The sequence below is a fragment of the Poecilia reticulata genome, chromosome 12, assembly GCF_904066995.2.
Source record: "Poecilia reticulata chromosome 12, P_reticulata-male-v2, whole genome shotgun sequence".
Lineage (NCBI taxonomy): Eukaryota > Metazoa > Chordata > Actinopteri > Cyprinodontiformes > Poeciliidae > Poecilia > Poecilia reticulata.
In genome coordinates, this window is record NC_088841.1 from 26419713 (window position 1) to 26445573 (window position 25861).

General features: G+C 46.4%; 1 protein-coding gene across 1 annotated transcript in view; it reads right to left on the reverse strand.

The window, feature by feature from the left end:
- dcc (DCC netrin 1 receptor) overlaps window positions 1–25861 on the reverse strand; it is a 166135-nt gene that overhangs the window by 111591 nt on the left and 28683 nt on the right. The window contains exon 4 of the mRNA XM_081613898.1: window positions 10931–11287. Within this exon, the coding sequence (XP_081470024.1) occupies window positions 10931–11287 (357 nt within the window). The remainder of the gene's footprint in view (window positions 1–10930; window positions 11288–25861) is intronic.

Genomic DNA, 25861 nt, shown 5'->3' on the forward strand with positions numbered 1-25861 from the left:
ACGCGTCGCAGCCTGTTAGCTGGTTGGCTAACGCGTCGCAGCCATTTGGCTAATGGGTCGCTACATGTTAGCTGGTTGGCTAACGCGTCGCAGCCTGTTAGCTGGTTGGCTAACGCGTCGCAGCCATTTAACTGGTTGGCTAACGTGTCGCAACCTTTTAGCTGGTTGGCTAACGGGTCGCAGCCTGTTAGCTGGTTGGCTAACGGGTCGCAGCCTGTTAGCTGGTTGGCTAACGTGTCGCAGCCTTTTAGCTGGTTGGCTAACGCGTCGCAGCCATTTGGCTAATGGGTCGCTACATGTTAGCTGGTTGGCTAACGCGTCGCAGCCTGTTAGCTGGTTGGCTAACGCGTCGCAGCCTGTTAGCTGGTTGGCTAACGTGTCGCAACCTTTTAGCTGGTTGGCTAACGGGTCGCAGCCTGTTAGCTGGTTGACTAACGGGTCGCAGCCTGTTAGCTGGTTGGCTAACGGGTCGCAGCCTGTTAGCTGGTTGGCTAACGGGTCGCAGCCTGTTAGCTGGTTGGCTAACGCGTCGCAGCCATTTGGCTAATGGGTCGCTACATGTTAGCTGGTTGGCTAACGGGTCGCAGCCTGTTAGCTGGTTGGCTAACGGGTCGCAGCCTGTTAGCTGGTTGGCTAACGGGTCGCAGCCTGTTAGCTGGTTGGCTAACGGGTCGCAGCCTGTTAGCTGGTTGGCTAACGCGTCGCAGCCATTTGGCTAATGGGTCGCTACATGTTAGCTGGTTGGCTAACGCGTCGCAGCCATTTAACTGGTTGTCTAACGCGTTAAATAAAAAGCAGCTTGTCCCAGCAGAGACTCCGTCCTGAAGCGGACGATTAAACGGGAACGAATGTTCAATTTGTACGTTCCTAATCACGCGAAGCGCTCATTAACAGAAACAGGAGCTCGTTCGTTTCGTCGTAACTTTTTCTGAACTTTGTCAAACAGAGCAGATTATGTAAGAGCAGCTGGGAGCAGAAACCACCAGGAGAGACGCTGAATTATTAATGCAGCTTCTGCACTTTAAAAACACAATTCATGAACATAATCTGGTGTCCTAATTTACTGCATTTCCTCCATTTCATCCTAATCCCGACGCAGCTAAGGCAACAAAGATGATGTAACCAAATATTTACATATTTCTAATGTGATTTTCCTTAAAGCTGTTAAATATTTCCATTAGAATTAAACACAAGCCAAATCCCTGCAGGTATTTATAATTAATAAAAAGTGTTTAAACTGCAGAAACTCAAACCAAATGTATATTTAAATAATTATCATCTAAAGTCTGCAGGGATTAAACTAAAACCAAAATTATTCTAAAATAGTTTCTAAATCAGAGTTAAAAAAGAACATTATTATTTTAAAACCAGGTCGTGTTTCTAACGTTAACAGAAAAACCGCTGCTTTCTTCCTGACCTCCGTTGCTACGGCTAGCTAGCTGCTGCTAATAGCGCTAGCATAGCGCTAAACCCACGACTCAAATGTTTTCCATAAGACACAGAGCTGAGACAAAAAAGCAGCTGGTAAAACGTGGAAAAATACAGAATAACTGATTATATTTTCATTTTAGTTTCTGGCATCTGCTGCTACTGCTGATTACGTAGTTAGCTGCTAACAGAGCTACTGATGCTACTGACGTATTAGTCTACGAATAAAGAGAAATACAGGAATGAATATGTTTAAAGTTAAAACTAAGATTAAAATATACATCCAACCAGCACTAAATATACTATAAAACCTTTTTTTATTAAATTTTATACACTAAACCTCTTATTTAGCAAGCTAGAAGCTAATGTTGCACCCAATAGGTAGCGTGTTTGCATGTATGTCATGAACGCAGCACAATCTTATTCCATTTTCTGTATTAAACTAAAATAAATACGTTTTGAAAAGAATAATAAAAACTCAATTTCTTCAGTTCTTCACTAAACCAGTCTGTTTAGCAAGCTAGCAGCTAGCCGCTTACATGACTAACACTGCAATCAAGAGGCAGGATGAAGAAATATGCATTATTATATTTCAAGAGAAAAGAAATATAGAGAGAAATATTTGTACATTTTCCACTAAATTATTGCCTTCACGTTACTGGCAGGCTAGCTGTTAGCATAGCTAACGGTGCTATTAGCTAGCAGGTTCCGTTTACTAACAACATAGTTTGTTATATATATAGTTATACAGAAATAATTCCCTATACATTTCAATATAATTATTTATATTTGATATGGAAGGAGGTAAATCCTTCTGCAGTTTTTATTCGGGTTTTGCTGTGAGGCCATTTTCTGAATCAGCTCCTGCTTCCTGTGTCGCATCTCGACAGATTCAGTCTGTGGAGCTGAACTCTGAACGGGCCGCCGTCTCCTGCTGCAGAGAGACAGAAGAAGAAGAGCCCAGGGATCCGTCGATGTAAATTATCTAGCTGTCGGGTCGCGTGTGGATCAGCCGGCGCCTGCAGCAGCCGCTCACTGTGGGGCCGTCACCGAACTCGCTTCAAGTCTCATCAGCAAACTTTAGATTTGATTAGCTTAGCAAGCAGCGGCTCCCGGTCTGCGTTTCTGCACGTTTCTCAAACTTATTCAGGCCGACGGTCATTTAACTGATCTGGTGTTTTGATTGTTCTGTGATCCTCAAACTCTTCCTCCAATTAGCTGCTTTCTGTTTTGCCTTAGTTCAGTCATTCTTAGTGTTTCCAGTTGAGTTGGTTTCTTATCTCTATAAGATAAATAAATAAGTTGGAAATAAGTTTCCAACTTATTTTTTTAGTGTTAACTTCCTAGTCTGTTGTTTACTCTCCCTCGCCCTATGTGCCACTTTCTCTCTCTCTCCCCTCACACCCGTAAGCCAACCAGCTAACATGTAGCTACCCGTTAGACAACCAGCTAACATGCTGCGACACGTTAGCCAACCAGTTAAATGGCTGCGACGCGTTAGCCAACCAGCTAACAGGCTGCGACCCGTTAGCCAACCAGCTAACATGTAGCGACCCGTTAGCCAATCAGTTAAATGGCTGCGACGCGTTAACCAACCAGCTAACATGTAGCGACCCGTTAGCTAATCAGTTAAATGGCTGCGACGCGTTAGCCAAACTGCTAACAGGCTGCGACGCGTTAGCCAACCAGCTAACAGGCTGCGACCCGTTAGCCAACCAGCTAACAGGCTGCTATGCGTTAGCCAACCAGCTAACAGGCTGTGACCCGTTAGCAAACCAGCTAACAGGCTGCGACCCTTTAGCCAACCAGCTAACAGGCTGCGACCCGTTAGCCAACCAGCTAACAGGCTGCCACCCGTTAGCCAACCAGCTAACAGGCTGCGACCCGTTAGCAAACCAGCTAACAGGCTGCGACCCTTTAGCCAACCAGCTAACAGTCTGCGACCCGTTAGCAAACCAGCTAACAGGCTGCGACGCTTTAGCCAACCAGTTAACATGTAGCGACCCGTCAGCCAATCATTTAAATGGCTGCGACACATTAGCCAACCAGCTAACAGGCTGCGACCCTTTAGTCAACCAGCTAACAGGTTGCGACACGTTAGCCAACCAGTTAAATGGCTGCGACGTGTTAGACAACCAGCTAACAGGTTGCGACACGTTAGCCAATCAGTTAAATGGCTGCAACGCGTTAACCAACCAGCTAACAGGCTGCGACGCGTTAGACAACCAGCTAACATGTAGCGACCCATTAGCCAAATGGCTGCGACGCGTTAGCCAACCAGCTAACAGGCTGTGACCCATTAGACAACCAGCTAACAGGCTGCGACCCATTAGCCAGCCAGCTAACACGCTGTGACCCGTTAGCCAATCAGTTAAATGGCTGCGACGCGTTAGACAACCAGCTAACAGGTTGCGACACGTTAGCCAATCAGTTAAATGGCTGCAACGCGTTAGACAACCAGCTAACAGGTTGCGGCCCGTTAGCCAATCAGTTAAATGGCTGCGACGCGTTAGACAACCAGCTAACAGGCTGCGACGCGTTAGACAACCAGCTAACAGGCTGCGACGCGTTAGCCAACCAGCTAACAGGCTGCGACCCGTTAGCCAATCAGTTAAATGGCTGCGACGCGTTAGCCAACCAGCTAACAGGCTGCGACCCATAAGCCAACCAGCTAACAGGCTGCGACGCGTTAGCCAACCAGCTAACAGGCTGCGACCCGTTAGCCAACCAGCTAACAGGCTGCGACCCGTTAGCCAACCAGCTAACAGGCTGCGACACGTTAGCCAATCAGTTAAATGGCTGCAACGCGTTAGACAACCAGCTAACAGGCTGCGACACGTTAGCCAATCAGTTAAATGGCTGCAACGCGTTAACCAACCAGCTAACAGGCTGCGGCCCGTTAGCCAATCAGTTAAATGGCTGCGACGCGTTAGACAACCAGCTAACAGGCTGCGACGCGTTAGACAACCAGCTAACATGTAGCGACCCATTAGCCAAATGGCTGCGACGCGTTAGCCAACCAGCTAACAGGCTGTGACCCATTAGCCAACCAGCTAACAGGCTGCGACGCGTTAGCCAACCAGCTAACAGGCTGCGACCCATTAGCCAACCAGCTAACAGGCTGTGACCCATTAGCCAATCAGTTAAATGGCTGCGACGCGTTAGACAACCAGCTAACAGGCTGTGAACCGTTAGCCAATGTGTTAAATGGCTGCAACGCGTTAGACAACCAGCTAACAGGCTGCGACGCGTTAGACAACCAGCTAACATGTAGCGACCCATTAGCCAAATGGCTGCGACGCGTTAGACAACCAGCTAACAGGCTGCGGCCCATTAGCCTACCTAGCTAACAGGCTGTGACCCATTAGCCAACCAGCTAACAGGCTGCGATGCGTTAGCCAACCAGCTAACAGGCTGCGACCCATTAGCCAACCAGCTAACACACTGTGACCCGTTAGCCAATCAGTTAAATGGCTGCGACGCGTTAGACAACCAGCTAACAGGCTGCGACACGTTAGCCAATCAGTTAAATGGCTGCAACGCGTTAACCAACCAGCTAACAGGCTGCGACGCGTTAGACAACCAGCTAACATGTAGCGACCCATTAGCCAAATGGCTGCGACGCGTTAGCCAACCAGCTAACAGGCTGTGACCCATTAGACAACCAGCTAACAGGCTGCGACCCGTTAGCCAATCAGTTAAATGGCTGCGACGCGTTAGCCAACCAGCTAACAGGCTGCGACCCGTTAGCCAACCAGCTAACATGTAGCGACCCATTAGCCAAATGGCTGCGACGCGTTAGCCAACCAGCTAACAGGTTGTGACCCATTAGACAACCAGCTAACAGGCTGCGACCCATTAGCCAACCAGCTAACACGCTGCGACCCGTTAGCCAATCAGTTAAATGGCTGCAACGCGTTAGACAACCAGCTAACAGGCTGTGACCCATTAGCCAACCAGCTAACAGGCTGCGATGCGTTAGCCAACCAGCTAACAGGCTGCGACCCATTAGCCAACCAGCTAACACGCTGCGACCCGTTAGCCAATCAGTTAAATGGCTGCGACGCGTTAGACAACCAGCTAACAGGCTGCGACGCGTTAGCCAACCAGCTAACAGGCTGCGACCCATTAGCCAACCAGCTAACAGGCTGCGACGCGTTAGACAACCAGCTAACATGTAGCGACCCATTAGCCAAATGGCTGCGACGCGTTAGCCAACCAGCTAACAGGCTGCGACCCGTTGGCTTATCAGTTAAATGGCTGCGATGCGTTAGACAACCAGCTAACAGGTTGCAACGCGTTAGCCAACCAGCTAACAGGCTGTGACCCATAAGCCAACCAGCTAACAGGCTGCGACGCGTTAGCCAACCAGCTAACAGGCTGCGATGCGTTAGCCAACCAGCTAACAGGCTGCGACCCATTAGCCAACCAGCTAACACGCTGTGACCCATTAGCCAATCAGTTAAATGGCTGCGACGCGTTAGCCAACCAGCTAACAGGCTGCGACCCATTAGCCAACCAGCTAACACATTGTGACCCGTTAGCCAATCAGTTAAATGGCTGCGACGCGTTAACCAACCAGCTAACAGGCTGCGACACGTTAGCCAATCAGTTAAACCGGAGTCGGGTTGAAGCGGACCGGAGTCGGGTTTAAGCGGACCGGAGTCGGGGTGAAGCGGAGGAAGGATCATGCTAGCCGCAGGAAGCTAGCTGCAGCTAGCTGCAGGAAGCTAGCTGCAGTTGGGTGAAGGTTGATGGAGGTCGACAGCCAGGAGGCTTTACATCACATCACACTGATAGATATGAGCGGCCCAGTCAAAGTCCAGCCCTAAATCTGAAAACTGATTGCAGAGGCTCGCAGCCGGATCTGGTTCTAGAAAGTTCTGACCCAGAAGAGGGTGGAAGTAAATGTAGCCCACACTTTTCAGATTTCACTTTGTCAGATTTTACTTTGACAGCGCCGCCGTCGCTCCAAACGTTCGTCGTGATTTTTCCGGCTCCTCAGCTTCCCCTCCTCGGTTCTGGTTCTGGTTCTGCTCGGTCTCGCCTCCCAGTCTGGGTTTCTCTGAGCCTTCAGAGTTAATTAAGTCACAGCTTACGCTCCGTTCTGGGCGCAGAGGCTCCGCCACGCCAGCAGACGGCTAATTGAATTTTCTAAGCCTCCCTTGTTAATTAGCACTTTGCCTTGTAATGTGTGTGACGTGAATGTCATTTAGGAACAACTCATTTGTGTTTAAGCGTGTGTGTGTGTGTGTGTGTGTGTGTGTGTGTGTGTGTGTGTGTGTGCGCCTGCAGAGTTTCTCTTTAATGAGACCAGTCACACAAACACGCTTTCATATCAAAGCCGTATAATATCTTTAAGGTTCAGCTCTTAAACAGCTTCACCTGCAGCCTTGAAACGTCGTTTCTTCTTCTGTGGTTTTCCTCCGCGGCCATGTTTCATCGAAGCGGACACGCGAGCAGCAGATGAATCGGGGAGTCGGTCGGGTCCAAATGTTTGTCCTGATGGGAGGCCGAGCGTCATCTTTACCCCTAACGTCGGATAATTAGCTTCTCTCTGGGTAAAAACGTGACTCCGGAGGCCACGCCCCCTAAAGTAGGCGGAGTCAACACAAGGGGGGGGGGGCGTGGCCTGGTGTGGCTGTGGCTACGTTTAGCAAGAAAGCACCAAGCGAAATGTTTTTCCCGCGTTGTTAGAAATCGCTTTCAGGGTTTCGGCTACTCACATTTAAGACTTTTTCAGTCCGTCGTGAAAGAAATGTACGAAACAAAAATCGCATATTTTACGTCGCGGAGCCGAGTTATCGTGTGGGTTTGCAACGGAAGCGAAGACGGCGAAGACGGACGTCGTCCAGCTAACTGCCAATAAGTTACGTTTAGCAATGAGAGACTAGAAGAACGCAAAAAAAGGGGTTTATTAGCCGCTAGTTAGCATTAGCCTCAACCGCCTCAGTGAAATCAAGATGTCTGCAAGCGGCTCAAACTTTTTTTCCTTTTTCCAGAAAAGACCCGCGAGATTACAAGATGTAGCGTTAAATAGTTCTCTCACGACATAAAACCGAAACATTTCTAAAATGAATTCAAGACATTTCAATAAATTTGAGACGTTTTAAGCTACGTGTTCACGTCAAGAAACGCTACGATCAATGCTAGCTATGCTAACTGGCCCACCTCCTGACTCGCCACCAGGGGGCGTGGCTGAGTGAGATGGCTCCACGTCAACTACTGGAAAACCGAACTGCAGTACCGCTGTTCAACACAAAGGGGGGGGCAGCACTGAGAGGGTTTTAGGATAAATACGTCAGAATTAAACAGATTTCCAGGAAAACGACAGAAACCATAAGAACCGACTTGATGAAAACGTAGATTTGTGGTTTATTTACTCTTTGACCTTTGACCTCAGTCGACCTTCTTGACCATTTTCTGAGCAACTTTCACCAACAAGCAGTAAGAAAACTCAGAAATATCAACCTTTATATCTACGCACCACATTTTTCTAACTCCGTCAGTCAGAATCCCAGTGTCTTCCTAAATCCAGGGGATTATCTCCGCCTCAGCGTGGAGACAGGAGGATGTACGGCGGAAGATTAGAGGAACATCACAGATTATATTAAAACACGCGCCGTAACAACGTATAACGCTGCGAAATCTAATTTTCCAGGATTACCGTCTGCTGCTCTGCGTCGGAAAAACATCCCGGCTGGAAATAAACGGATTGATGTGATGAACCTGCAGAGGGGTAAAAAGTTTGGGGGATTATTCCCCACACCTGCTCCAGATGTCGGCTAACGTTAGCCGAACCACGGAGATGCTCTTAAGCCGCCGCCGCCTCCATAAACGGTATTGATCTGGAGCCACGGAGCACTTTGTAAATTACATTACAGGTGAGTCTATTAAATGAACACGAGCAGAGAAGCAGAGCGAGTGTTCAGCGGCAGAAGCACCAAGGGCGGGTCAAGGTGTGGCAAGGATCTACGGAAACGTCCAGAGAAGTTTAAACCTTCGGGTCAAGGTGTGGCAAGGATCTACGGAAACATCCGGAGAAGTTCAAACCTTCGGGTCAAGGTGTGGCAAGGATCTACGGAAACATCCGGAGAAGTTTATACCTTCGGGTCAAGGTGTGGCAAGGATCTACGGAAACGTCCGGAGAAGTTCTAACCTTCGGGTCAAGGTGTGGCAAGGATCTACGGAAACATCTGGAGAAGTTTAAACCTTCGGGTCAAGGTGTGGCAAGGATCTACGGAAACATCCGGAGAAGTTTAAACCTTCGGGTCAAGGTGTGGCAAGGATCTACGGAAACATCCGGAGAAGTTTAAACCTTCGGGTCAAGGTGTGGCAAGGATCTACGGAAACGTCCGGAGAAGTTCTAACCTTCGGGTCAAGGTGTGGCAAGGATCTACGGAAACATCTGGAGAAGTTTAAACCTTCGGGTCAAGGTGTGGCAAGGATCTACGGAAACATCCGGAGAAGTTTAAACCTTCGGGTCAAGGTGTGGCAAGGATCTACGGAAACATCCGGAGAAGTTTAAACCTTCGGGTCAAGGTGTGGCAAGGATCTACGGAAACATCTGGAGAAGTTCAAACCTTCGGGTCAAGGTGTGGCAAGGATCTACGGAAACATCCGGAGAAGTTTAAACCTTCGGGTCAAGGTGTGGCAAGGATCTACGGAAACATCTGGAGAAGTTCAAACCTTCTGGTCAAGGTGTGGCAAGGATCTACGGAAACGTCCGGAGAAGTTCAAACCTTCGGGTCAAGGTGTGGCAAGGATCTACGGAAACATCTGGAGAAGTTTAAACCTTCGGATCAAGGTGTGGCAAGGATCTACGGAAACATCTGGAGAAGTTTAAACCTTCGGGTCAAGGTGTGGCAAGGATCTACGGAAACGTCCGGAGAAGTTCAAACCTTCGGGTCAAGGTGTGGCAAGGATCTACGGAAACATCCGGAGAAGTTTAAACCTTCGGGTCAAGGTGTGGCAAGGATCTACGGAAACATCCGGAGAAGTTTAAACCTTCGGGTCAAGGTGTGGCAAGGATCTACGGAAACATCCGGAGAAGTTCAAACCTTCGGGTCAAGGTGTGGCAAGGATCTATGGAAACATCCGGAGAAGTTCAAACCTTCGGGTCAAGGTGTGGCAAGGATCTACGGAAACATCCGGAGAAGTTCAAACCTTCGGGTCAAGGTGTGGCAAGGATCTACGGAAACATCCGGAGAAGTTCAAATCTACGGAAACATCCGGAGAAGTTTAAACCTTCGGGTCAAGGTGTGGCAAGGATCTACGGAAACATCCGGAGAAGTTTAAACCTTCGGGTCAAGGTGTGGCAAGGATCTACGGAAACATCCGGAGAAGTTCAAACCTTCGGGTCAAGGTGTGGCAAGGATCTATGGAAACATCCGGAGAAGTTCAAACCTTCGGGTCAAGGTGTGGCAAGGATCTACGGAAACATCCGGAGAAGTTCAAACCTTCGGGTCAAGGTGTGGCAAGGATCTACGGAAACATCCGGAGAAGTTCAAATCTACGGAAACATCCGGAGAAGTTCAAACCTTCGGGGTCAAGGTGTGGCAAGGATCTACGGAAACATCCAGGGAAGTTCAAACCTTCGGGGTCGAGGTGTGGCAAGGATCTACGGAAACATCCGGAGAAGTCTAAACCTTCGGGTCAAGGTGTGGCAAGGATTTACGGAAACATCCGGAGAAGTTCAAACCTTCGGGTCAAGGTGTGGCAAGGATTTACGGAAACATCTGGAGAAGTTTAAACCTTCAGCTGTCCAGCAGGTAGTGCAATGCTTCAGCCAAAACTGGACAGACACTCCCATAGGTGGACTGTTTCAACAAATAAAAGACGCTCCAGCCACTACAAAATTCAAAATGGTGGAAATTTGTCAAGATGGCCGACATTGTCAAAGAAAATTGGTTTTTGCACTAAAATCTGCTATTAGTTAAAATGTTGGTGTCAATGGAGACCAATAGAAATTACATGTAATTTTCCTTTTTCTAGAAGACATTTTTCAAAATGGCCGCCGTGGTTGTAGTGGAGAAGACATGATTACAGTACAAGTCCAGTATCGTGGATAGCTAACAAAAGGCAGGTTCAGTAACCTCACTACACAAGAATCTTAGCTCTGCTAACACTAAAATGCTAACTACATAAAATTAGCTATGCTAACATTTAACAGCTACACAAAAACAAATTTGCAGAAGCTAACGCCAAACTGTTAAACGCCTCAAGAATTAGGGCAAGCTAACGCTAAACATAATAAAAGCTAGCAGAAGCTAACGCTAACCATTTGGAGACATCGTCTCCCTCCAGCTGACGATGATGTCATAAAGTTTGTCCAAATCGGAAAAATGGGGAAAATTTTACGGCTTTAAAACGTAAAAACTGGCGGCCATGTTGGAAAATGGCCATGATCCTGCCATCCATGAGGCTAAGGTTAGCATGTTGCTAGTCACAGAGTCAAGACGTCCTAATAGCGATTCAAAATGGCGGCCATGCGTTTTCTCACCGGCCACTGTGACCTTCGCCGTCCGGCTGACGATGCTCCCCAGCCCGTCCAGCGTGGCGAGGCATTGGTACTCCCCTTCGTCGGGCCGGTGGTGCCGGGAGTGCACCACGTTCTGCACCGTCAGCGTGCCGTTCTCCAGCTGCCGGCGCCGCTCGTCCACCACGGCGCTCAGCAGGACGCCGTCTTTACGCCACGTGATGGAGACGGGGCCCGCCGCCGCCGCCGAGCCCGCCTGGGCCTGGCAGTCCAGCTGCAGCGCCCCGCCCCGCACCGTCACCGTGTCCTGGGGCTCCACGGTGAAGGCCAGGTCCACGAAGCCAGGGCTGGGCGAGGAGGAGGACGAAGGAGCGTCGGAGGCTGGAGGAGAGGAAGAGGAGTCGGTCATTTCATGCAGAGACGATCTGACCAGTAAAACCACCTGACCTCTGGGGGAGCCGCGTTGCTTCCAACATCACTACACCCAGACAAACCCAAACCCACGCAGACCAGCCTGCAAACACACACCGGGAAGCAGAGAAAGGAGCCTTACTTTGACTAGACTCCTCCTCCAACCAGCAGGAACGAGAACTCAGTAATTATCATCAATGTCCTGGAAATTATTAGCTTGGAGGATAAAACAACAGAAGCTAAAAAGCTAAAACAACTCTGTGCTTAGTGGAAGCTAATGCTAACGGGCTAACAACAATTCAGTTATATCCAAAGCACCAAATTAATTTTCATGTTTTATTTACTTCCTGCGTGTTTCTCATTTAAATAAAGTTATTGGGGGGGAAAAAGAGAGAGAATGTGAGGAGAAGAAACTGAACTTCTGCTAAACTTTCTGTTAACCCTTCAAAATAAGAGCGTTTGAAAAGCTCTCTGCAATCAACAAGCAAAACTTTCACACTGATGGTTTTAACTTTATTCAACTGAAAGTTTACAAAACAGCCAAAAAATGTGATTTACGGGAAGATAAATGTGCTAAATGTTAGCTCTGCTATTAGCGCGTTAGCATTACGTATGCCATCTCTGGTCCATGACCTTTGACCGTATTCCAGGTGCTACTGTAATTTACTCCAACGGTCCAGAACCCGACCAGAACCAGAACCGTTTATCTTTTAAACGTCACTCTCTCCTCCGTCTGGACTCAATTATTGGACTTCTGAAGCCAACCGATCCGGTCCGATCCGGTCTGATCCGGTCCGATCCGGTCCGATCCGGTCTGATCCGGTCCGATCCGGTCTGATCCGGTCCGATCCCCGGTCTGATCCGGTCTGATCTGGTCCGATCCGGTCTGATCCGGTCCGATCTGGTCTGATCCGGTCCGATCTGGTCTGATCCGGTCCGATCCGGTCGATCCGGTCCGATCTGGTCTGATCCGGTCTGATCCGGTCCGATCTGGTCTGATCCGGTCCGATCTGGTCTGATCCGGTCCGATCCGGTCTGATCCGGTCCGATCCGGTCCGGTCTGATCCGGTCCGGTCCGGTCCGATCCGGTCTGATCCGGTCCGATCCGGTCTGATCCGGTCCGATCCGGTCTGGTCCGGTCCGATCCGGTCTGATCTGGTCCGATCCGGTCCGATCCGGTGGTACCGCCAACATCCGGTGCTAAATATTTCCTCACTCTGCCTTTAATGTTTGGAGGCTTTGAAGTAGAAACTTGCTGTTTTTTAAACCTTCATTGTTTCCGGTTTGGCCGAGTTTCGCTCCGGCAGCCCGACCCAGACGGGTCCGTAACGCGTCGTTCCCCTCAGATCCTCCTGAGCCTCCGCTGTGTTTCATGACGCGTTTCTTTGATGTCGTCGCTGCCAAAAGGCCTTTCATCGCGATCAGAGAGCCGCTTTGTTGAGTCAAAGCCGAAAGCAGGAAGGGAACGTGACGACGCGACGCCATCTTTAAAGATGGAGGGAGGGGAGGGGAAATATTATATAAATAAATATTACGACTTTATCACATAATCCTCTTGATTGTGAGAAAATGTGTAACATTAATGATATTAATCACATCAAATTTAATTCTATTACCGCAGTTCTTTAAAGTTTTTTTTGCATGCAGGGCTAAGCTAGCTGAAGCAGCCAATCAGAGCGCCCCCTGGCGGCCACTAAGGTGTGTAACAGGTTTCTGCGCCGCGCAGCAGGACCATCAGACTAAAAACAGGAAAACAGAGGAGTGAACATCCACCAACGAGTTTATAGAAATAAACAGGAAACCTGTGAGTTTCAAAAGGTCAAAATTCGAAAGAAATAAGCTCAGAAATTGTGAAATTATTTTGATAATTTTTTTTTTTTGAAAAATGTAGAAAATTTACAACAACAAAAAATTTAAGAAATTTCTTGGGAAATTTCTGAGTCTGAAATATTAAAATAAGTTTTGAAATTTTTCAAAAATCCAAAACTTTTGTTCCAACATTTTTCTAGTAAATTTTAAAATTTCTAAAACTCAGAAATTTTCACCTTTTTTCCAGATAATTTCTCAGATTAATCTAAAAAAATTAGCAAATTTTGAAACTCATAAATTTCCTCATTATTTTGTAGGAACTTTTCTGCTGTAAACGTATTAATTGTTTTGGCCCTAACAGGCTTCCATACGCAGACAGTAAAGTGGAATATTTTCCATATTTGTGGCTGTGAGTTTGAGCAGCGGGTGGTTTCTTATTTTGCAAGGCATTCTGGGAGAACAATATTAAACAGCAGGTTCAGAGCGCCGCCATAAATCACCTCAGCGTCCAATCAGGTGTCCCTCCTTCACTCTTCATCCCTCCTTCCTCTCTCTCCTCTTCCTCCTCTCTTTTCCTTCATGGTTTCCTCCTTATTGATCCCCCCTCCCTCTCTATCAGTAAATCACTTTCCTGACAGCTCAATCTGTATTCACTTCCACCGCTCGCACACACGCACACACACACACACACACCCACACACACACACCCACACACACACACACACACACACCCACACACACACACACACACACACACACAGCGTGCCCTTGTACTCTTCGTCCTGCGGTTTGATGCCATCGCTCTCTGCTGTCGCCGTTTCTTCATATTTCATCTGAAACACTGAGCTGCTCCTCACTTCATGTTTGAAGACAAATCTTTTCTGTTACTGCACAGGTGTCAAACTCAAGGCCCGGGGGCCAAATCTGGCCCGCCGTAGCTTTTTATGTGGCCCTCTGGACTCCAAATGACATCAATAGGTCCGTCCAGTTTTTCACAAATCTGCAAAAATCACACAAAATCAAAAAATGTCCACATTTTTGGCCTGATTTTACTGCTAATTTTCTCAAAATTGGTCAAAAACATTGAATCCGTTACTGATACAGCGAGTGACAGAATCACATTTAACGTAAATACTGTAAAAAAAATAACAATTACAAATATTTCTTAATATTCACCACAAAATCTGTCATTTTGATTGCAAAAATAAACACTAAAATAATCACAAATCCCGGAGGAGCAGCCATTTATTGATATTTTAACAGTTTTATTGGTTTTATCAATAGATTCTGGTGCAACCGGCCCTTTAAGAACATTCAGATTTTTGATTCGGCCCAAAATAAAAATGAGTTTGACACCACTGTGTTACTGCTTTTGGTTTTATTGTTTTTTTTTTTTTTTGCAGCCCTTCTGAATATTTTATGGACTTCAGTGGTGGGGGGGAAAAAAGCAGAATGATTTTCTGGAAAATGTCGGGTTTAGCTGCTCGGTTTTCACGTTTTTCCGCCTCTGTCGTCTTTTAAAGACGAGAAATTCGTGGAAAAGTTTCAGATTTTTTTTGTCCCGCATTCCAGAAATGAACCTCATATTATGTGGATCAAGCCTTTTAGTTATTGTAAAATTGATGAATGTGGCTCACAGAGAACGAAAACCGTCTCAGGAAGTATAAATATCATGACAAGGCATTCTTAGAAAATCGAGTGGAAGGAAAAAACGCGCCAGCTGAAGCCGAATCAAGACTCAACAAGGCAGACTAGCTTTGGTTTTAGCAATAAAACGGTGTATTAATGCATATTTACACATATTTGATGTTTGAAATATTAACATATTATGAGCCTTTTCAGAGGAAATCTAAAGAATTCACATGAAAACTATCCAGCATTAATTTGATGGAATATATACAGAAATCAACAATACGTGAGGAAAATATAAAAAAAATAATCTACGGGATTAATTTATTAGACATTAGTAAAACAGTTCAGGTGAAATTTGCCAATATTCCAGATTCCAGCTGAATTTAGACCGATGGAGTCAAATCGTTTTTCCTAAATAAAGATTCACTTGGCCGCCATTTTGTAAAGTTAAAAATGATTAGCGGCTACAGCTTCAAGCTAAGTATTTAGACAGGACACTGAATATTTAGCTCAAAGCTAAATCGCTAGCTAATTATAAGCTAAATGTTTGGTTTGAAGCTAAAATAACTTAATATTTAACTTCACGCTACATACCGACACTGAGGCTAAATAGTTAGCTTCCTATTAGCTCTGAAACTAAATAAAGTTTAAATTAAAGCTAAATGTTTAGATGTTAGCCAAATGTTTAGCTTGCTAACTGTGAAACCTACAGTTGACTGTTTTTTTCTCTGATGTCAGACCCAGTAACTCGTTTATTTCCGTTAATCGGTGACAATGTTCAGGTTTCTCCGCCGTTTTTAAATCATTTTTCTACTTTTTTTCATTCGTTTCCTCCTGCTGAGTGAAACTCGGACCGGCTCTGAGACGAAGGAGGAAAATGAAAGCTGGCAGCAGCAGCAGGACTGAAACAATGGGCCGGTCCTGCCAACAGAACCCTGCAGCATTTAACAGCAGCCGGATCAGAACGGGTCGGCACGGCAACGCCGCTTAAATCCAGAGTGTAACTGGTGAGAGGCGGCGGCCAGGACAACACACACACACACACACACACACACACACACACACACACACACACACACACACACACACACACACACACACACTCTGACACACACACACACACTCTGACACACACACACACACACACACACTAACAATGGCCGACAGCGATGGCCGCCGTCTGACAGGAAAACTCTGGAGGCGAGCCAGAAACGGGATTAAACACCAAACAGCTGCAGCCTGGAGGAACAGAACCGGGACGGACCCAAATGGACCAGGATGGACCCAAACGGACCCGGATGGACCAGGATGGACCAGGATGGACCCAAATGGACCAGGATGGACCCAAACGGATGGACCCAAACCCCGGATGGACCAGGATGGACCCAAACGGACCCGGATGGACCAGGATGGACCCAAATGGACCGGGATGGACACGAACAGGACCGGGATGGACCAGGATGGACCCAAACGGACCCGGATGGACCAGGATGGACCCAAACGGACCGGGATGGACCAGGATGGATCCAAATGGATCCGGATGGACCAGGATGGACCCAAATGGACCCGGATGGACCAGGATGGTCCGGGACGGACCCAAACAGGACCGGGATGGACCCAAATGGACCGGGATGGAGCAGCAACAAGAGAAATGATTAATAAATAATGAAACACAAAGCAGAACATCAGTAAAGAAATGTCAGAATCCGGTGATCAGCTGATCAGCAGCAGGAAGTGACATCAGGAGGAACCTTGGTTAACAAGCTTCACCTGCCAGGCAGCACGTGAGGCTCTAATCTGCTCTAATCTGCTCTAATCTCTGCTGTAATCTCCCATCTGAGCCCAGTAAACCAGCAGCAGAGACGCAGACGCACCAGTAAGAAACAACCTTCCCCACCAGAACCCGTTAAAACGGACCTCAGAGGAAGGACGGAGTCAGTTACTACTGACGGAACCAGACAGGAAGTCCGGTCTGGACCTTCGGAGACACATAAAGACGGTTACAAACTCAGAAACCTGATCTTCATCATTCATCATCTTCCTCAACGTCCACGTTGTTTCTGTGCTTCTGCATCTACCGCAGTGGTGTCAAACTCATTTTTATTTTGGGCCGAATCAAAAATCTGAATGTTCTTAAAGGGCCGGTTGCACCAGAATCTATTGATAAAACCAATTTAACTGTTAAAATATCAATAAATAGCTGTTCCTCTGGGATTTGAGATTATTTTAGTGTTTATTTTTGCAATCAAAATGACAGATTTTGTGGCGAATATTAAGAAATATTTGTAATTGTTATTTTACAGTATTTACGCTAATGTATGATGTTAAATGTGACTCTTTATCACTCGCTGTATCAGTTACGGATTTAATGTTTTTGACCAATTTTGAGAAAATTAGCAGTAAAATCAGGAAAAAAAATGTGGAAATTTGTTGATTTTGTGTGATTTTTGCAGATTTGTGAAAAACTGGAAGGACTTATTGATGTAATTTGGAGTCCAGAGGGCCACATAAAAAGCTGCGGCGGGCCAGATTTGGCCCCCGGGCCTTGAGTTTGACACCTCTGATCTACTGGAACATACGGAGTCGTTTTTATTTATTGATATTTGTTCAAATTTGTTGTGTTTTCTCTCAGCGGCAGTAAAATAAATAAACCTGATTCTTCACAGTCGCTGCGTTTCCAGTAGACAGAAAACTGCACAATTTGTGAAACTACGTTATGTTAATGTGACAAAGCCACAAAAGAAAGAAACATTTTTCAGTAAAACGTTTTCGCGTTAGCATGAGGCCAGATGTTACTGCAGCTGGAAACGCCAAAGAAGACGACAGGAAGTGCCAGGAGGACGACGTCACGTCACAGTTCAAACAAACCTGATTCACTTCAACGTTTTGAATCCATAAAACAACAATAATTTCCTCTAAACTACACTTATGAAGCTGCTCCAGAGGAGGCGGGGCTTGTTGCTCCAACGCCGACGTCTGATTGGCTGACATGTGATGAGTATTCATGTTTTTAATGATTTATTTTGTATTCATTTCGTATTTAATGGAAATCCTGATTTTTTTTTCCACATGAGCAGAATAAAAACAAAAGTTCTGCTCACTTTTCAAACCCAGCCACTGCAACATAAAGACGGTTACAAAGTCGGCCTTCCGTCGCCTGAAGACCATTCCCAGGAGTCACTAAAGACCTGCTGCTGTTGCCAGAGCAACCTTCCAGAACTCTCGGATCTGGTTCTGGTTCCGCTCTGGATCAGAACCAGAACCAGGCGTCGGAGAAGCAGCGTTCAGCTTCTATGCTCCGCAGATCTGGACCAGCAGAAACGAGAGTCAGCTGGTTGTTGATCAGCAGTGACATCGATCGACACGTCTGATTAATTTAATTTTCCCTTTTTATTATTATTTCCCAACATTATGTATGCAAATATGACAAATAATGTTTTGGAAATGTAAAGATGCTGAGGTACAGGCTCCCAGTTGCAACATTTTTTTAAATTACATTTTTAATCGACCTGACCCAGAACGTTGTCATTATCTGACAAAAATAAATAAAAAATAAATTTTAAAATACCCTATTAGTGATATTTTTACTCATTTTACAGACAAATGCTTCTCAAGAAACAAAATAAATATTATTTAAAACAAAAAGTCCATCTGACGGAGTTGACACAGAACTGAAGGTGACAAACTAGAGTAAAATGAAAAACTTCATACATGTGAAGTAATTAAATTTATGTAAATTACATTAAAATGAATTAATGCCACATTTAAGTGAGATTTGTCAACAATTTCACTGAAAGAGTCAGAAAAACTGATGGAGTTGACGAAATGCTAAGCTACCTCCGTTTATATGACGTTATTCTGACGGAGGCCATATTGTAGCTCATCAGGTCCATTAAATATTTACATTTTACCAAAATTAAGCTTTTATTTCACAAAATGTCATCAAAGTTTTGTAAATTGTCAGTTATGGTGTTGAGACATCATGGTTCTGACGAGCAACTTAGGAGTAAAAAGCAGAAATAAACTAAAGAATAACGTAAGCTAACCGGAGCTAACTAGCCCTCTTAGCAAAGGAAGAAACAGGAAGTGGTCACGGGGTCCTCAGAAGTTCAGGTGCCCCCCAATAATGCCTGATTTTTTTTGACAAAAACTAGGGACAAATTTCAATGGAGCTGGAAAATATATAAAAATGATTTTAAATTCAATTTATTGATACTTTTATAATTATTTATATGACTACTTATACTTAATTGTCATAATATATAAATTTAGTATTTCTTTAACTGTTTTAAACTATTATAAGGCTTTTACAGGCATCATCCACCGACTACAATGTTTAAAATAAAACAATATTCAGCAAACATCTGGAAAATATACATGGTTCTGCTCACGTGACCCATTTTGTGTATATTTTATTCACATTTTGTGCTTTATAGGACCTGATTTGTGTCTATTGTCAGGAATCACTGATGATCTATTGCCTGACTTATAACTGATGCCCTGTCGGCACCAGTCCAGTTCGGTTTGGACCGGTGAGTTTGCGTTTCCTGTTCTCTCCGTTTCTCTCCTGCTCTGATGTTTCCGCCAGTCGTCCTCCATTAGCCCCGGCTCGGCTCAGCTCAGCTGCTAATTACTCCGAGTGTGTGAACACTTGTCAATCCCAGCATCGTTTCTTTCTGCTGTGTAAATTAAATTAACTCCACCGGCTGTTTACACACAGCAACGATCAAACGCAACGTCAGCGCTTCTGATGTGGCGCTCAGAGGGGGGGGCATGGGGGGCAGAGGGGGGGAAGAGGGGGGGGCATGGGGGGCCTCAGTCTGCGTCACCTGCACAGCGGTAAGATCCGCTCATGGTTAAATATCAGTTTATTTCAAAAAAGTAACAAATCCATAATCAATAGACTTGTTGCTAATGTCTAGAAGAAAAAGTTGCTATTTTGTTGTTGGGCTGCACAGTGGCGCAGTTGGTAGAGCTGTTGCCTTGCAGCAAGAAGGTTCTGGGTTTGATTCCCGGCCCCAGTCTTTCTGCATGGAGTCTCCATGTTCTCCCTGTGCATGGTGGGTTTTCTCCAGGTACTCCGGTTTCCTCCCACAGTCCAAAAACATGACTGTCAGGTTAACTGGTCTGTCTAAATTGTCCCTAGGTGTGTGTGTGTGTGTGTGTGCATGGTTGTGTGTCTCTGTGTTGCCCTGCGACAGACTGGTGACCTGTCCAGGTGACCCCGCCTCTCGCCCAAAACGTTAGCTGGAGAGGCAACAGCACCTCCTGACCCCACTGAGGGAAAAAGGGTGCAAGAAAATGGATGGATGGATTTTGTTGTTATTTTTGAAAAAAAAAAAAAAAAAATGTTTCTGGTTGCTTTTTGAAATAAAGTTGCTAGTTTCTCTCTAGATTTGCACCTGAAAAGTCACTTAATAAGGCAAAAAGGTTGCTAATGTTGCAAGTAGCATGTTTCATGTTTAGCTTCTTGCATGTTGTGTAGAGCTGTTGGCCTCGCTGGAGGCGCCACGCCGCCCCCTACAGGCTAGGAGAATATTGGCTGTTTCTGTTAACTCCAATAATATTAACCGCACTAATTAACCTGCATCCTACAGTAGCTATTAGCTGCACCGTGTTTCTGTTTATCCCTCCCTCTAGTCGCCGTTTTGAAACAAAGTCACCAGCTTTGTTGCTGGTGTTTTCTCTCAGGCATTATCCTGGCCACCCTACACAATAAAAGGTGAGAGTTGGAGGAGGAAATGATCATTTTCAAACCGTTTCCAGCTTAAATATTAAAAAAAATTACATTTAAACCGATTCAGATTCAGTTAAAACAGATATTTTTATGTTTTTTCTTCCAGGCTCTGTTTAACCACTCAGGAGACAAATTAAAAGTAATTTTCTCATTTTAGCAAGGTGGAGAACTGAAGAGATGGAAATTCATGAATTAAATATTTTCACACACACACACACACACACACACACACACACACACACACACACATCCCCAGAGAAAACCTGATCATGTTCCTCGGTTAAAACCCCAATAAGCATCCGGTCGGCACTTTGTTACCGGAGACCTTTACTGCTGTCACACACAATTACCAGAGGGTCAACAGCAGGCCAATTATACACACACACACACACACACACACACACACACAGCGTATAGTTGGGAGCAGCTGTCATAACGGAGCCACCGGGCCGGTTTGGGATGACAGCGGGTGGGAGGGGAATATCTGTCAGGATGATCCTCCTGGTTCACGCCGGGTTCATTTCGCTGCTTCTGCTTTATGAACCGACACTTAAAAAAAACAAAAACAACATTTATGACTAAAAAAACATCCTGGAGCCAGAGCCGGACCAAACCTATTGGAGGCCCTGGGCAGATTTGTTGTCAGGGAACCACGTGTGAGATCCTTCATTGTTGCTAAGCTGGCGCTTGTGACGTAGCTGCTAGCATTAGCATCATTTATAGCTAGCTCAAATCATGACATAGCTGCTAGCATTTGCATCATTTATAGCTGGATCACATCGTAACATAGCTGCTGCTAGCTCAAGTCATGACATAGCTGCTAGCATTAGCATCATTTATAGCTAGCTCACATCGTAACATAGCTGCTAGCATTAGCGTCATCTATAGCTAGCTCACATCGTGACATAGCTGCTAGCATTAGCATCATTTATAGCTAGCTCACATCGTGACATAGCTGCTAGCTTTAGCATCTTTATAGCTAGCTCAAGTCATGACATAGCTGCTAGCATAAGCATCATTTATAGCTAGCTCACATCGTAAAATAGCTGCTAGCATTAGCATCATTTATAGCTAGCTCACATCGTGACATAGCTGCTAGCATTAGCATCATTTATAGCTAGCTCACATTGTGACATAGCTGCTAGCATTAGCATCATTTATAGCTGGATCACATCGTAACATTGCTGGCATTAGCATCATCTATAGCTAGCTCAAGTCATGACATAGCTGCTAGCATAAGCATCATTTATAGCTAGCTCACATCGTAACATAGCTGCTAGCATTAGCATCATTTATAGCTAGCTCACATCGTGACATAGCTGCTAGCATTAGCATCATTTATAGCTAGCTCACATCGTGACATAGCTGCTAGCATTAGCATCATTTATAGCTAGCTCACATCGTGACATAGCTGCTAGCATTAGCATCATTTATAGCTAGCTCACATCGTAACATAGCTGCTAGCATTAGCATCATCTATAGCTAGCTCACATCGTGACATAGCTGCTAGCATTAGCATCATCTATAGCTAGCTCACATCGTAACATAGCTGCTAGCATTAGCATCATTTATAGCTAGCTCACATCGTGACATAGCTGCTAGCATTAGCATCATCTATAGCTAGCTCACATCGTAACATAGCTGCTAGCATTAGCGTCATCTATAGCTAGCTCACATCGTGACATAGCTGCTAGCATTAGCGTCATCTATAGCTAGCTCACATCGTAACATAGCTGCTAGCATTAGCATCATTTATAGCTAGCTCACATCGTGACATAGCTGCTAGCATTAGCATCATTTATAGCTAGCTCACATCGTGACATAGCTGCTAGCATAAGCATCATTTATAGCTAGCTCACATCGTGACATAGCTGCTAGCATTAGCATCATTTATAGCTAGCTCACATCGTGACATAGCTGCTAGCATTAGCATCATTTATAGCTAGCTCGGAAATGTTGGAAAATAAAAGATGAAAAATTTAACATTTTAGCTGTGTGTGTGTGTGTGTGTGTGTGTGTGTGTGTGTGTATGTGTGTGTGTGTGTGTGTGTGTGTGTGTGTGTGTGTGTGTGTGTCTCTGTGTGTGTGTGTGTGTGTGTGTGTGTCTGTGTGTGTGTCTCTGTGTGTGTGTGTGTGTGTGTGTGTGTCTCTGTGTGTGTGTGTGTGTGTGTGTGTGTGTGTGTGTGTCTCTGTGTGTGTGTGTGTGTGTGTGTGTGTGTGTGTGTGTGTGTATGTGTGTGTGTGTGTGTGTTCTGTGCGCTTCGACCCGTTTGGTTTAAATGAGGATAAATGTGAAACGTTGCTGCAGCGGCAACACGCTGCAGCAACACGCTGCAGCAACATGCTGCAGCAACATGCTGCAGCAGCAACACGCTGCAGCAACACGCTGCAGCAGCGTGTTGCTGCAGCAGCGTGTTGCTGCTGCAGCGTGTCTGCTGCAGCGTGTTGCTGCAGCGGCAACACGCTGCACAACACGCTGCAGCAGAACAACACGCTGCAGCAGCAACACGCTGCAGCGTGTTGCTGCTGCAGCGTGTTGCTGCAGCGGCAACACGCTGCAGCAACACGCTGCAGCAGCAACAACACGCTGCAGCAGCAACACGCTGCAGCAGCAACAACACGCTGCAGCAGCGTGTTGCTGCAGCAGCGTGTTGCTGCAGCAACACGCTGCTGCAGCGTGTTGCTGCTGCAGCGTGTTGCTGCTGCAGCGTGTTGCTGCAGCGGCAACACGCTGCAGCAACACGCTGCAGCAACATGCTGCAGCAACATGCTGCAGCAGCAACACGCTGCAGCAACACGCTGCAGCAGCAACAACACGCTGCAGCAACAACACGCTGCAGCGCGTGTTGCTGCAGCAACACCTGCTGCAGCGTGTTGCTGCAGCAGCGTGTTGCTGCAGCAGCGTGTTGCTGCAGCAGCGTGTTGCTGCTGCAGCGTGTTGCTGCTGCAGCGTGTTGCTGCTGCAGCGTGTTGCTGCAGCGGCAACACGCTGCAGCAACACGCTGCAGCAACATGCTGCAGCAACATGCTGCAGCAGCAACACGCTGCAGCAGCAATAACACGCTGCAGCAGCGTGTTGCTGCAGCAACACGCTGCTGCAGCGTGTTGCTGCAGCAACACGCTGCAGCAACACGCTGCAGCAACATGCTGCAGCATGCTGCTGCAGCAACACGCTGCAGCAACATGCTGCAGCAACATGCTGCAGCAACATGCTGCAGCAGCAACACGCTGCAGCAACACGCTGCAGCAACATGCTGCAGCAACATGCTGCAGCAGCAACACGCTGCAGCAACACGCTGCAGCAACATGCTGCAGCAACATGCTGCAGCAACATGCTGCAGCAGCAACACGCTGCAGCAACACGCTGCAGCAACATGCTGCAGCAGCGTGTTGCTGCAGCAGCGTGTTGCTGCAGCAGCGTGTTGCTGCTGCGTGTTGCTGCAGCAGCGTGTTGCTGCTGCGTGTTGCTGCTGCAGCAACACGCTGCAGCAACACGCTGCAGCAACAACAGGCTGCAGCAGAGTTACCACAAGTTTGTTGACTGAGAAACAATTACTAATGAACCCTAAAAGAGAAATAAATCAACAGACGGACGGACTGATCGATTGATTCCAACCTGGAAAATGATAATAAAATGTTCCCAAACTTTCCAGGAGAGGAGTTTTGCTCTCAGCAGCACCAGAACACGAGACGACGGTCCAGAAGGAGAAGCGCCGACTCAGCGGAAAGCTGCAGTCAGCAGTTTCGGTTCTTCACCAGCAGCTGAACCGACAGTTTGGGTTTACATCAGCCCCCTCCAGAACCAGAACCAGAACCAGAACCCAGCCTGCTGCCGTCCTCCGTCAGCCTCCATGTTGACACGTTTCCAGACGTTTTTCCTCTCAAGGATGTTTTTAGGATGAGCTGAAACTTTACCGTCGGTACTTTAATATTTATTGTTCCGAGCATCAGAGGAGCTAAACCTGGTTTTATTAAACCAGGTTTAATAAAACCAGGTTTAATAAACCTGTAGTCCACTTCCTGGTTTAATAAACCTGTAGTCCACTTCCTGGTTTAATAAACCTGTAGTCCACTTCCTGGTTTAATAAACCTGTAGTCCACTTCCTGGTTTAATAAACCTGTAGTCCACTTCCTGGTTTAATAAACCTGTAGTCCACTTCCTGGTTTAATAAACCTGTAGTCCACTTCCTGGTTTATTAAACCTGGTTTATTAAACCTGGTTTATTAAACCTGTAGTCCACTTCCTGGTTTAATAAACCTGTAGTCCACTTCCTGGTTTAATAAACCTGTAGTCCACTTCCTGGTTTAATAAACCTGGTTTATTAAACCAGGTTTAATAAACCTGGTTTAATAAACCATAAACCTGGTTTATTAAACCTGGTTTATTAAAATCAGAGCCGATGATGCAGCTGGGCCTCGTCTCCTCTGCAGCCGCAGGCTAACCGTGAATGAAACCTGGAGGAATCATTCATTCAGTGGCAGGAGGAGAAACACCTCGTACTTTTCTTTCCTCCCGTTCCGTCGGCTGCGCCACACGCTGAAGCAAAGCGTCCGTTTTATAAGATTCTTCATTTGCTAACAGCTAAAACCCACGCTAGGCACCGTTAGCATCGTTAGCCAACAACATCACACTGAGCCCGAGCTGATGAGCCAGAGGCCGTCCCCCTCCCCCTCCCCCACTGGTTGCTGGCCACCGTCAGCTGGTAGAAGGAAGAAAGTTCTCAGAAATGTTCCCTTTCAAAGTAAAACAGCCTAAGGTTATAATTCAGCGCCACCTACTGCTCCTCTACGGTACTGCAGCCTGCCGCTCATTCAGAACCGATAACCCAGATTAACGTAATCCTGCCATCAGAGGAGCAGAACCTCTGACATGAGCAGGTTCCCTGTGTTTCGGTCTGGATTCATCAGTTTGATCTTCCTCCTCCTCCTCCTCCTCTTCCTCCCTCCCAGAGGAGCCCCCCTGCTGACGGCCGTCTGCTCCGGACCCTCTGATGTCCTGTGGGTTGGTGTGGAACAGGAAGTGGGTGTTTCTCACACTTCCTGTCAGGTCTGGACTAATGCTGGCAGATATTTTTTGTGCTTATGGATTAAATCCCTGGACGTCATAAAAGAGGCAGAGCGTTTCTCCGGGTTCGGGATGAGAAATCAGGAATGCTTTATCCCTGAATGCTGAATAATACCTGGATTATCTGCAGCTTGTTTGGCGAACGAAGCCAGACGGCTGGATTTAACCACAGAAACATTCATTTAGATGTAAAAACTACATCTGAGAGGCTGTTTAGTTTCTGTAACTTGCTCTCAGCTCTCGCCTTGTCGTTTAGGCTAACATGCTAGCTGCGCTAGCTAGCATGTTAGCGGTAATTGTC